The sequence below is a fragment of the Myodes glareolus genome, chromosome 13 (genome assembly GCF_982192425.1).
Source record: "Myodes glareolus chromosome 13, mMyoGla1.1, whole genome shotgun sequence".
In the NCBI taxonomy this organism is placed as follows: Eukaryota; Metazoa; Chordata; class Mammalia; order Rodentia; family Cricetidae; genus Myodes; species Myodes glareolus.
This window is the reverse complement of record NC_142038.1, coordinates 31597976-31610236: the sequence shown is the minus strand read 5'-3', so window position 1 is coordinate 31610236 and position 12261 is coordinate 31597976. Positions and strand designations below refer to the sequence as shown.

At 46.0% G+C, this 12261-nt stretch overlaps 1 protein-coding gene across 3 annotated transcripts in view; it reads left to right on the top strand.

Annotated features, from left to right (window-relative positions):
* The window catches only part of Gramd2b (GRAM domain containing 2B), a 102142-nt gene that overhangs the window by 75890 nt on the left and 13991 nt on the right, over positions 1-12261 (top strand). For all 3 annotated transcript variants that reach the window (XM_085699848.2, XM_048419272.3, XM_048419273.3), the window contains exons 3-6: positions 2694-2793; positions 5222-5288; positions 7102-7205; positions 10394-10489. In XM_085699848.2, coding sequence (XP_085555974.2) covers positions 2694-2793; positions 5222-5288; positions 7102-7205; positions 10394-10489 — 367 coding nt within the window. The remainder of the gene's footprint in view (positions 1-2693; positions 2794-5221; positions 5289-7101; positions 7206-10393; positions 10490-12261) is intronic.

Sequence of the window (12261 nt, the reverse complement as noted above, 5' to 3'; positions counted from 1 at the left end):
GAAACCACGGGGGCACGCAGTGGTGCAGAGGGCCCGGCACTGACGCTCTGCGCGCAATGTCTGGAAATTCTTAGCCAGTCGTGGGCCTTCACTTTCTATGGGGCTTTGGTCTTGCTTGTGGGCAGCTATGGGAAGTGAGAATAGCGTGACCGAGAAGGTGCAGAGAAGTCAGTATTATGCAAAGAAGCTTCCCGTCTGTTCCACAGACCAGCCTCTGTGCCACTGTGTCTTTCAAGTCCTCAAAGAGAGAGCTGCCCGTCTTACTGCATTTGCCTCCGATGCATAGTCCCTCAGAACACCAGCCTGCTGCCTTCTAATTCCATTGACGTGGATCGAACCAGCAGAAGTGATGTGTTCCATCTTTGTTTTATTTGCTTGGGGGTTTTATTTGTTGTTGTCATTTTGTTTTCTTGATGTTTGTTTGTTTGCTTTGAAACAGAGTCTCACGCTGTAGACCAGGCTGGTCTCGAACTCACAGAGATCCATTTGCCTCTGCCTCCCGAGTGCTGGGGTTAAAAAGGTGTGCACCGCCATACTGAGCACTATTTTATTGTTATGGTTTGTATTTGAGGTACTGTGTAGATAAGGTATCCCCCCCCTAACTCGCTATATTTCCCAGGGTGGCCTTAAATTCATGATCTTCCTGCTTCATCTTTCAAATACTATGTTGTAGTGGGGGCACTGTCATACCTATCTAAATGATCTAAATGTCGTTTTGATTTTTATGAGATAGTCCTAGCTATCCTGGAACTCACTGTGTCGACCAGCCTGGCCTTGAACTCTCAAAGATCCACCTGCCTCTGCCTCCCAAGTGCTAAGGTTAAAGGCGTGCACCACCCCAGCCCAGCGCCATTATTATTTTTGACTTTTGTAAAACTACTTATCTTTTCAGGTATAGGCAATTTCAGGTATTTGTCGAGTATAGGCAAACTCATAGTTTTAAAAAAAATCATAATAATCCCAGAATTCCCAAGGAACACATTAGCTAGCCCAGAGATGGCCAAGTTCATCTACTGTGAGTTGCTGAGAGTTCCCTTTCCTGAGGTTTGTGTATCATAAACCGCTGGAGGAAGCATGAACTTCGCACAGCCTGTGTTCTCATAGCAGAGAAAACCAGTGCCTACTGCCCGCCCAGCTTCCATACGTCCATCCCTCTGTGGCATTTGAACTCATTTAGATTCCTATTGAATGTACTTTGAACCAAACCGGGAGTTTCAGTTTAAGAAACTGTAAAATGATGGATATTCTGTATACTATTTCCAGCCACCAGCAATAAAGCAACTACAGAATGATAAAAACACATTTGTGCGTCAGTTCTAGAACTCATACACGCTTCCCACTTCGAGACGGCTGCTCTCAGCTGCAGGGTCAGAGATAATGGACAGACTCACGCATCTGCTTGCAGTGGGGAGCCCGGCTAAAAGCCACCTGCCACCAGAATTCCAGAGTTCTGGCTTCTCTCTTTAACAGACAAGAGAAGATTTGGGCTTTAAGGTGGTGTCTGTTTGTCTATCTGTCTGTCTGTCTGTCTGTGTGTTATGGGCACGTGAGAGACCAGAGGAGGAATTCACGTATCCTGTTCGCTCTTTCTCTCCCTCTTATTCCTTTAAACGGGGTCTCTCACTGAGCATGGAGCCCATCATTTTCAGCTAGGCCGGTGGCAGCGAACCCAGCAACGGCCCCCATCTAGCCTACCCAGTGCTGAGGTTACAGACACACACAGACATGCCTGGCTTTTTACATGGGTGCTGGGGGTCCAAGATCGGGTCCTCATGGCTGAGTAGCGCTCCCTCTTTAACCCACTAAACCATCTTCCCAAACCCCACTCTTGTTTTTGGAACATCCTCTGTAGCCCAGGGTGACCTCACCTGCATTCCTTCCTGTCAGCCAAACTGCAGAAACGGGGAGATCTTTGGAAGAAGTGAGGACTGTGGCCTAATGGGACAGACAATGCCACCTTTGATGACCTGGAGAGGCACTGCAGTACAGGGGCTCCTCTATGGAGCACCACCCTCTGTGGGTGGAGCATTTCCTTACACAGCATTGCTCTCTGGGTCTTCCCAGCATGCGCTCACTCCCTCCAGGCTCTGTGAGCAGGACCAGAAAGCAGATGTGAAATGAAACTGTCAGACCCCTAATCAAGGCCTCAGGCCTTAGCCCTCCATGTGCGAGGATGGCAGACATGCACTACCATGCCCAACGTGCACTACCTTTAACAAAAGGAAGAAAAAACAATGTCTGATACGTGTACCTACAAGCTCTCTAAGAATAAAGACTATCTTGTATGCCTAGGACCTTCAGCACAGTGCTCCACTTAGTTAATTCTTTTTAAATACTAACGGATTGTAAGATAAAAATATTTTTTGATTGAGCTTTAGCTGTAATTTTATTGGGTAATGGGCCTCGAGGACCCCTCTTCCTATTGATTTAACCGCTTTTGAAAGCGTTTCTTTTTGAAAGATAGAATTACTTTCACATCTCAAACGCCCTTTCTGCAGTTCATGGCAGCAGCCTGCTGAGCTCATCCCGGTCACGTGATGCGCGAATGCCCTCAGTGTAGCGAGTTCTGATCTGTATCTAGAAGAAATAAACCAAATGTCAGGCTTTCTCATGATGTGGTACAACGGTGAGGATTTATGATGCATTGACATAAACAGTTCCTTGTGTAATCTACGTGGGTTTTATTTCCCCAGGTCAAAATCCAGTTTTGATGGTTCCTCTTTGACGGGAGATAAGAATGAGTGTAAAGCCGAGAGCAAGACTGAAAGAAAAAAGTCCTCGTCTTCCAGCCAGGTAATGAGGGACTGCAGTGTGTGTTGGCTCTGAGGGCGCCATAGCCCTCGGAGCCAATAAAGAGTAAGAATGAATAAATGCAGTGTCCTACTAACCAAGGCCAGAGTAGGCACGGGGTTTAGAAAATGTGAAGGACAGATGGATGCTGCTCGTCCGGCTACCTGATTCCACAGCTGACCCATCCACACACACACACACACACACACACACACACGGAGAGGAGTATACAAGATTGTGGGACCATCAGGAGCCTGACCGTCAGATGCTGGTATCTCACGGATAATGTGAGATGTCCATGGTCTGACATCTCACAAAACAGGGGGATGCTGCGTCCACACCCTTATGATAATTCAATCTCATCAGGTACCCACCACACAGAGAACACACGGGTCGCAACTCTGCTAAATTCACCCAGAGAGGTGATAAAGTCCACCTTTTCTGGGGTCAGCTTGGGGGAGTTTGAGTTTTATTTGGGGTTTGGATTCTGGGAGTACAACCCAAATCCTGTGTGTACCAAGAACACACTCTGCTACTGAGCAAGACCCCTGACCTCAGTTTCCCGCATCTCCCCTAAATGCATGCACCCTTAAATGCATGCATACATACCTCCTAAGAACTAAACAAAATTGTTGACACAGACATGAAACCTAAGTATTTTTAATTTCCACAGCTACCCTACGAAGGTGTGTCATTTTGAAAGGTCTGTTTTTGCCATGCCACATGGGGGCCAGTCAACAGTCAGATTACGTACTTATTTGCTGTATTGATTTTTTTTCTCTTCCTTCTTTCTCCTCCACTCCTCGCCCAAAAACACTCTGCGGCCTGGGCTGCCCTTGAACTCATGGCAATCCTCTTGTTTTAGTCTCCCAGCTGTTATAATAGAATATCTCCAACCTTTATTTTTTCTTTTTGAGACATGTCTGCCCAATATAGCCCAGGCTGACCTTAAACATGGGACCCTCCTCCTCCTGCCTTAGATTCCCTAATAACCCACATTACGGGCGCGTGTCAACATGTACAACTGTTCTGGGGTATCTGAAATTAGGTGTGCAGTCAGTGCTGTCTGTCACCATTAAAAAGAAAAACCGTGAAGCCCCTACCGTATAGGACATATAGCTTTCAATACAGGCTCCTAGGATGGAGAACCTGAATGGGGACCCTCATAGGAGAAAATTCCAGAACTCTGATGCAAAATGAACGCATAGCAGGCAGAATGCATTAGTACACTTTACATAAGATGTGTGTCTGTTAAACAGCTGACACGTCGGGGCCAATTGCCTTCTTAATGACCTGATCTAGAGTGTTCTTTATGCCAGTAGATGGTCTGGTTTGCAGAGCACTGATGGTTCAGATAGCATCAAGGACCTGCTTGCCAGAGTTCTTACCACAGTGTTCTCAGCCTATGGGGGTTGAAGGACCCTTTCAAGGTCGGGGGGGGTCACACGTCAGATATCCTGCATAGCAGATATTGACATTATGATTCACGACAGGATCAAAATTACAGTTATAAAGTAGCAATGAAATAATTTTATGGTAGGTGTGACCATATGAGGAACCATATCAAAGATGGGGCGCATTAGGAAGGTTAAGAGCCACTATCTTATCACGTATTTTCTCAGGAGCATTCTAGAAGCAGAGCAACCTGTCACTAAAGGACCTGAATATGTCTCTCAGTCACTGTGTGGCCGTGTTCCTCAGTATCCCTGATTCACGATGTCCTAAGCCTGGAGTGGGGGTGTCACCTCCTTGGGTTGGGACACAGATGATGCTTGCGGTAACCTTTTCGCTAGCTATAAATTTTTGGTGGTTGTGGAGACAGGTGCAATTTGCAAGGAGGCCCTTTGAACCTGTCTTCAGACTCTTGGGCCTTGGACTGCCCTGGAGTGTTATGTCCTGCTCGTCTGCCTCTGGCCTCATGTGCCTTCACGACCACATCGTACCAGGGGCCACATCTTGTCCCGCGTGGTGGGCTCTCCCAGTGTGTTACTCCATGTCAGTGTCCTCCTCAGTCGGAGAATTCTTTTGATGCCAGTCACAGAAAACAGAAACTGAGGCCCAGGGGAGCTAAATGATGAGGGCATGACCGCACACCAACGTAGAAGTAGAGGCAAAGACTCTACTTTCAGGGTGATTTGAGTGCCAAGCTTCTAAGTCATGGACTTTCTCCCAGGGCACTTAGGTGTGTATGTCTCCAGCACCTTCCCTGGTAAAGTCCTTAGATTGTCATCTCTTATCAGGAGTACCTTTGCCCTGCTCTGATGCTAAGCTGGCCACCCAGCAAGGCGTTAATCATTAGAACGTGAACTTGTGTGATCCCGTGTTCCCCTATGTCTCACTGAAGGATTGAACTGGGGAATCAATCAGTTAAACTAAGGCTATGATGTGTGATGGTTGACGGTGCTGATGGCTGTGTTTTGTCCTCCTGCAGTACAAGGCGAACATGCACTTTCACAAGCTGTTCCTTGACGTCCCAACCGAAGAGCCACTGAGGCAAAGTAAGTCCCGCCTGTTACTGGCTTGCGTTGCGTGTTTAACATCTGTCTCAGGGAGCCGGAGACATGGCTCAACAGTCCCAGAGGACTTGGGTTCAGTTCCTAGCCCCCACATGGCAGCTCACAACCATCTGTAACTCCAGTCCCAGGCCACCAGTGCCCTCTTCTGGCCTCCAAGGGCACTAGGCATGAACATGGTACACAGATATACGTGTAGACAATTCATGCATACACGGAAGATAGAAATAATATTTTGAAAAGTGTTTTTTTGAGTTGTCGAAACAGTTTAGGAAGAAGGAAAGCCCATTCCAGGGACGCAGTCGCCAAGAAGCCAGTTTCTGAAAGGTGTAGGCCATGTCCTGACGGGAGTGTCGGCTGCACTCACCTTTCACTACCATCCTGGAACATGAGACAGAAGGAACCACCTGCTCTCGTGATACCGACTCATCCAGGCAGGTTCCACAGCGATGTCCTTGCCATTTCTATGTATACTGAAGTGTCTCTGACTGAGGCATCCTGAGATTTGGGATAAGCCTGGGGCAGGAACAGCTGCCACCAAAGTCTATCAGGAAGCGTCGTCCCTGGCCTACAGAAGCATTCATGTGGTGGGTGCCGAGCAGCGTGAGCACACCCAAGCCGCTTCCCTGCATACCTGGTTAGCATGTGCCTCATCACAGGACCCACGATTTAACTCTAGCTTCTCTTGGCGTATACTTGTTGAGTCAAGATTAGGTTCCTGCCATGAGCTGCTGGCAGAAGGTGTGGTCATGTGCTCTTTCCCCGGTAAGACCATCTATTTCTTTGGTGAGTCATTAGGATCTTGGCAAGAGAGGACGAGGAATGCTTATCTTAGCATGCAGCTGACACACTGTTGCAGATAGAAGAGGCTTCTCAAACGTCATTCCTGGCTTCTAGAGGGAGACTTGCCCTCCTTCCATTTCTGCTCTTAGGATGTCTCTAACATTTCAAATTGAAAAACACGTTCTAGTCACCGTGACCTTATTATGCTCAAGGTGACACAAGAGCTAGGCACTCCTGAGTCCCGCCCAGCACTCAAGACTACAGCAGCTTCTCAAGTTTGAGGCCAACCAGGTCTAAATGCTGAACTCCAGGCTAGCCTGGACCCCACAGGCTTTATCTTAAAAGAAAGAAAAAAAATACTTATAAAAGAAGGGATAGTGCAGCCAAATATGTCTTCACATATTGTAAGTGCAGAAACATATAGCAAAAAATTAAAAAATGGGGAACAATCTATTACCTGCAATGGATAAAGAACATAAGAGTTATTCCCAAAGCAATGTCCTCCTCAAAAAAAGGAAGCCTAAAAGTTTTAATCTGGGAAACTATACAAGCAGAAAAATCACTTTGGGAGTGAGCATTCTTCTGTGCATGCTCATTTTAAGGTCACAGTTCAAGAAGAAAAGATGGTGGACACACTTCTGGGCATGCTTTAACCCAAATTCATAAGGCACATACTTGAAAGTTAAAGTGGCAGACCTGAAGGTTTTGGGGATGCTCAGTCAGGGTCACAAAGATGGTGGACAGGAGCATCTCTGGTCATGCCGAGCTCTCTCCAGAAAGTTTTTTTGGTGAAAAACAAACCAAATGACAATAGCCAAACAAGGCAGGCAGGCCATTCTGAAGTTGCATTAAATGGATGTGTTGGCCCTGAAGAAGCTAGCAATGGAACTTTGGAGTGTGAGTGACTATTTCGTCACCAAAATACAGGCAAATTGTTATTTTAGCTAGACCTCCTGGAAGCAACAGTAGTTTGGTGAGATTCTGAACGGTGCTGTTCCACCCGTCTGTCTCTTAGGCTTTACCTGTGCCCTCCAGAAAGAAATCCTGTATCAAGGCAAGCTCTTCGTGTCGGAGAACTGGATTTGTTTCCATTCCAAAGTCTTCGGAAAAGACACTAAGGTTGGTGCGTCTAGAAGATAAGGGTAACACTAGAAGATAAGGGTAACACGGTGTTCACTACATGTGGCAAATAGAAATTACTTTATATCTAGCTATATTTTGACATCTCCACTGTGAGTCTGATTTTATACCCCGTTTCCTTTGTTGTGCTTCTCAATTCGACAGCTCTAAATGACCCCGGATGATCCTTCCTTCCGCGACTGCTTCTCCCACCCTTTGCCCTGGATCCCTACTACCCACGCGTCATCAGAGACACTCAAGTTGTTTCTGTGCCTTTCTGGGGGAAGCATTCATTCAAAACCAAAACACGCAGCTGGGTGTGGTGGCTCAGCCCTATAATCCTAGCAGGAGGGCTTCCGGGAGTTTGACAGCAATCTGGGCTATAATAAGTGAGTTCCAGGGCAGCCTAACCTACTGAATATGACCCTGCCTCAAACAACTACCCCACCCCAGAGGGGGAAAACAACCTTTTAAAATTTAACCATTTTTGCTATAATCATAGCAGTTACTAGGACGACAGGTTTGTAAATGAGTGTCTTAACTCTTGCCGGCACAAGGGACCTGGAACTCGAGTGTACAAGCCTTTGTCTGCGGATGTCAGAGCCCTGTGACCTCAAATATGCTCTGGTGTGGCTGCCTTGAATTCTCTGTTAAACACAAATTTGAGCTGAGATACAGACCGGACACTCCGAGCTTGAGAAGCCTCCATGATGAAGGAAGTGGCAGATTCCCAGGGCACAGCTTTCTAAAACTGTCCCACAAAGAAAAAGGCCTTCCGTGTCTGTGAACTCTGGCTTTGTAGCACAGTTCCAGGCAGCCAGAGGTCAGAGGTCACCTTCCTGCTATGCATGACCTCAGCGAGTTTTCACGTATTGTGCCTCGAGATTATGAATAAGGCATTTCATACCCATGAAATAGCCAGTGATAGACCCTTTGAAATGAATATGCTATGTCTAAACATCCTCGCTATAGCCACTGGTAATCCTGTAAAGACCACTCGACAAATATGACGGATGTTCTCTATTGTGCTGATGTTAGCTCTGGAGGGCAGCGTACTTCATGTTGCTTTTTATATATGCTAATTGTATGTTATTCTTAGGCCTATTTTGAGTTGAAGCATTCTCTGAATTAATACAATACAAAATAGTATCCCACTGTAACTCTAGATTTCAGGATTATAAGAATTTGGTCATGGAGTCTACAGGGGACCTGGTCCTGCTTCTCAGTGGGATAAACATGGGTCTGAATTCAGAGCGAGTCTGTATCTCTCTAAGCAGAGTCGCAGGAACTGAAGACTGGATTCTGAACTAAGGATTTTTCTTTCTCAGTAACATATAAGTTCTCGAAGGCTTTGAGCTCATGTGACTTAGCAGTGCTTTGAAAATTCTGCTTCTACTTTAATGACAAAAAGAAGCTGAAAGTAGTGTCCCGGGTGGTTTAGTACACGGACACACTTGGGCTTCTTCTGTATGAGCTACGTCTAATCTTCAGAGAGGAGACAGAATGAGAACCAGGACTAGGTTTGTCTGTCTCTTCCCACCCCAAAGATGGTATCAAAGAGGTTTGGGCTTTCGAGGTCTTGCAGAATTCCCTCGAGGGTCAGTGGACCTCGGTCCAACATGATCTAATAAGATTTAAGGTTTCCAGTTTGCTCTCAGAAGGGACCTTTCTAAACGCATACTCTGAAACACGTGTTACTGGTCAGATGTTTTCAGATTGTGGTCAAATTAACAGGCGTATGTCACGCCATCTTGTCTCATTGGAAGCCCACTTCGTCTTCATTTCACAAGTAAGTTGACTCTAATGTTACAGTCATCGGGCAGATGATTAAGATTCCTTCTGGCTCTCTTCTGCCCTAGAGAATCCTGAGCCTACGGCCCTTGTCACTGTGTGCTGGGAAGCCAAACTGGACTCATTTGATACCATCATCATCTTAGTAGATCTCCAGTTCTACTTTTCCAGAGTTATCCCCTGCCCTTGAGATTGTTTGTGGGGAGAAATCTTGAAAAAAAAAATAGCTTTTAGAAAAGTGTCTATGTGGGCTTGGTCCCTCGTTCTTCCGTCTTCCTTCCCAGGATGCCTCGGAGCAGAGGATAACCCACCTCAGAGACACACGTGTGAACGCAGATATTCAAAACTAAGAGTTTGTTTTTATTCCTTCAAACTAACAGAACCAGCACCAGGCCCTCCTCCTCCTCCCCACTGACCCAGTGACTCTTTCAGACTGCGTGAAGTGTTTTTATAACATACACGTTCAAGTAGGCATGTGTACCTAAGCATCGAGTCAAATCATTTTTTTTTAAAAAACTAAGTCTCACAAACCTGCTTGTGAGACTCTTTGAGGGTTCATGGTAATGTGACCATTTTCATTTGCCCCAAAACAATGACAGTCACTGTTCTCTGTGTCATCTGGTGTATTCTTATATTGTATGGGAGGAAGTGACCATTTTGGGTCAGATCAGTTCAGATTCCAACGTTCGTAAGATCTGATGTACAGGACCTTGAATGAGCCATGTTTGCCTCCAAACAGATTTCACGATCTGATATCTAAGCCTTACCTGATTGGCATAGGTAAATGGCAGTCTCACCTGATAACTAAGAATTGTTGTTACTTCTGATTTGAGCAGAAATGAACATGTTGTGCATTTTGATTCCATGAGACAAATGAGGAGCCTGGGAAAAGGTTTTGTTCAGCGCTGCATGTCCTCCACACCTGATCTTATTTAATCCAGAAAAAAACCTTCAGAGTATTGAGAAACGCTGTCTGTACTTGTCAATCAGGAGGCAGAGCTTTGTGTGGATGGCGTGTCAGGCTGAGCAGGTCATGTAAATAGGAACGGACCAAATTCAGTTTCAAGACTTTCTGTCCAGCATGTTTTCCTCACCCACGTATGTTCAACCCCAAAACCGAGTCCAGAGCAGATCCCGTAAGGGCTAGGCCTCCGTGGAGCCTTGAGGCCTGCTGCATGGACATCATGGTAGATGCTGTGTTCGGTTACCGTGTCTAGAACTTCCCAGCCGTGCCCTGTGGCTTTAGAAACCCCAGTCTGAACAGCTCAGTGATGTCCCCACCGCTCCCAGCTTCACTCTTCCCCCTGAAGCCCGCTGCTGGTGTCTTTAGCCAGGTGTAGATCTGAAACGCTCTGTGTCAGGTCTGAGCTGGTGTTGACTGGATGCTTCTGTTTCAGATCTCGATCCCAGCTTTCTCAGTCACCCTGATAAAGAAAACCAAAACTGCCCTTCTGGTGCCAAATGCCCTGATCATCGCGACAGTCACAGACAGGGTGAGTGCAGCAGCGCGGGACCGCCTTTGCTTTGTCTGTTGTTGTTTTCTTCTCCTTCGCTGTTACTCTTGTTCTTGTGAGGTTCTGTTACAATTTAATGCATTTCAATAGCAAATTTATAGGAATTGCAGAGTAGACAAACGTTAAACATGCATTGTGCCTAGGACAACTCTGAAAAGTATGTCGGATGTGTGGAACCTACTGTGTGCTAACAGTGTTTCCTCACCATCCAGTTGACACCAATAAAAGATTTGTTCTTTAAGAACAGATGCAGGAGCCTGGCAAGATGGCTTAGTGGGTAATAGTGCTAACTGTGCAAGCCTAACAGCTGGCATTCAGTCCCCAGATCCCAAAATGGAAAGAGAGAACTAACTCCCAAAAATAGAGCTTCAACCTCTACATGTGTACACTGTAGTATGCATATGTCCACGCATGTATCATACACACATATACATGCTTGTAATGATAATAATAGATTAAAACTAAGTTTAAAAGGGGAAAGGAAATAAAAGCTTGGTGTGGTGGTCCATGCCTTTCATCCCAGCACGTGGGAGGCAAAGGCAGTGGATCTCTGCGAGTTCAAAGTTAGCCTGGTCTAAATCGCCAGTTCCAGGACAGCCAGGGCTACAGAGAGAGGCCTTGTGTTAAAAACAAAAACAAACAAGAAAGAGAGAGAGAGAAACCTGGGCTAGTTCGGTGGCTCAGCAAGTAAAGGGACTGACAGAAGCCTAACAGCCCAAGTTTGGTCTCCAATCTCACAGGTGACAGGCACATACACACATGCACTTGAGCACACATGTGCACGCACACACACACTAAATGAATTAATTTGAGAGTTTTTCCTAATCCAAATGTGAGCAGGCATGCCACTAAGCCTAAAGATCTGAGTTCCATGCCCAGGACCCAGGTGATGGGAGAGAACTGGGTCCAGGACATTATCCTCTGAACATGCACCACAACATGCTCATACACACATATTACATGCTCACACACACACACACACACACAATGTTCATATGCACACACATGCTCACACATACATGCCCACACACATGCTCATATGCATACATGCTCACATATACACATGCTCATACGCACATATGCATGCTCACACACATGCTCGTATGCACACACATGCTCGCATGCGTGCACACATGCTCACACATACATGCTCACACACATTCATATGCACACGCACATGCTCACACATACACACAGCTTCTCTTCTGTTCCAAGGTGCTGGACTAACTCCTGAACTAGGCTGCCCTGAACACGCACAGCCAGAAACATTTCCATTTAGACCTTTGTTTCACCTATTCTTTCTGTGAACGCGTAAAGGCTACTTTGAACTTCCGTACTAGATAACTGAGTTTGAGTGAGAAAGGAAAAAAATAACAACTATTCTGGCCAAGTGTGCACATCTGTGATCTCTGTACTTAGGAGCTAACTCAGGAGAATCATAAGTTTGAGGCCAGACTGGGTTATGTAGTAAGATAGACAGATGTTAGAAATAGATGATAGATAGATAGATAGATAGATAGATAGATAGATAGATAGATAGATAGATAGATAGATATTCTGATAAGCTAGAAAACAAATTAACATGCCTTTCTTCAATACAAATAGCTACCAAGCACTTACTCTTTGCCAGGTATAGCGCACCACGCCTGTCAGCGCTCTAAGCGCTACCATACAGTTCGTGAACCAGGCAAGGGGCTGGAGATTGAAACACACAAACACTCAGAGACAGAGACAGGTGTCATCCTTGAAAC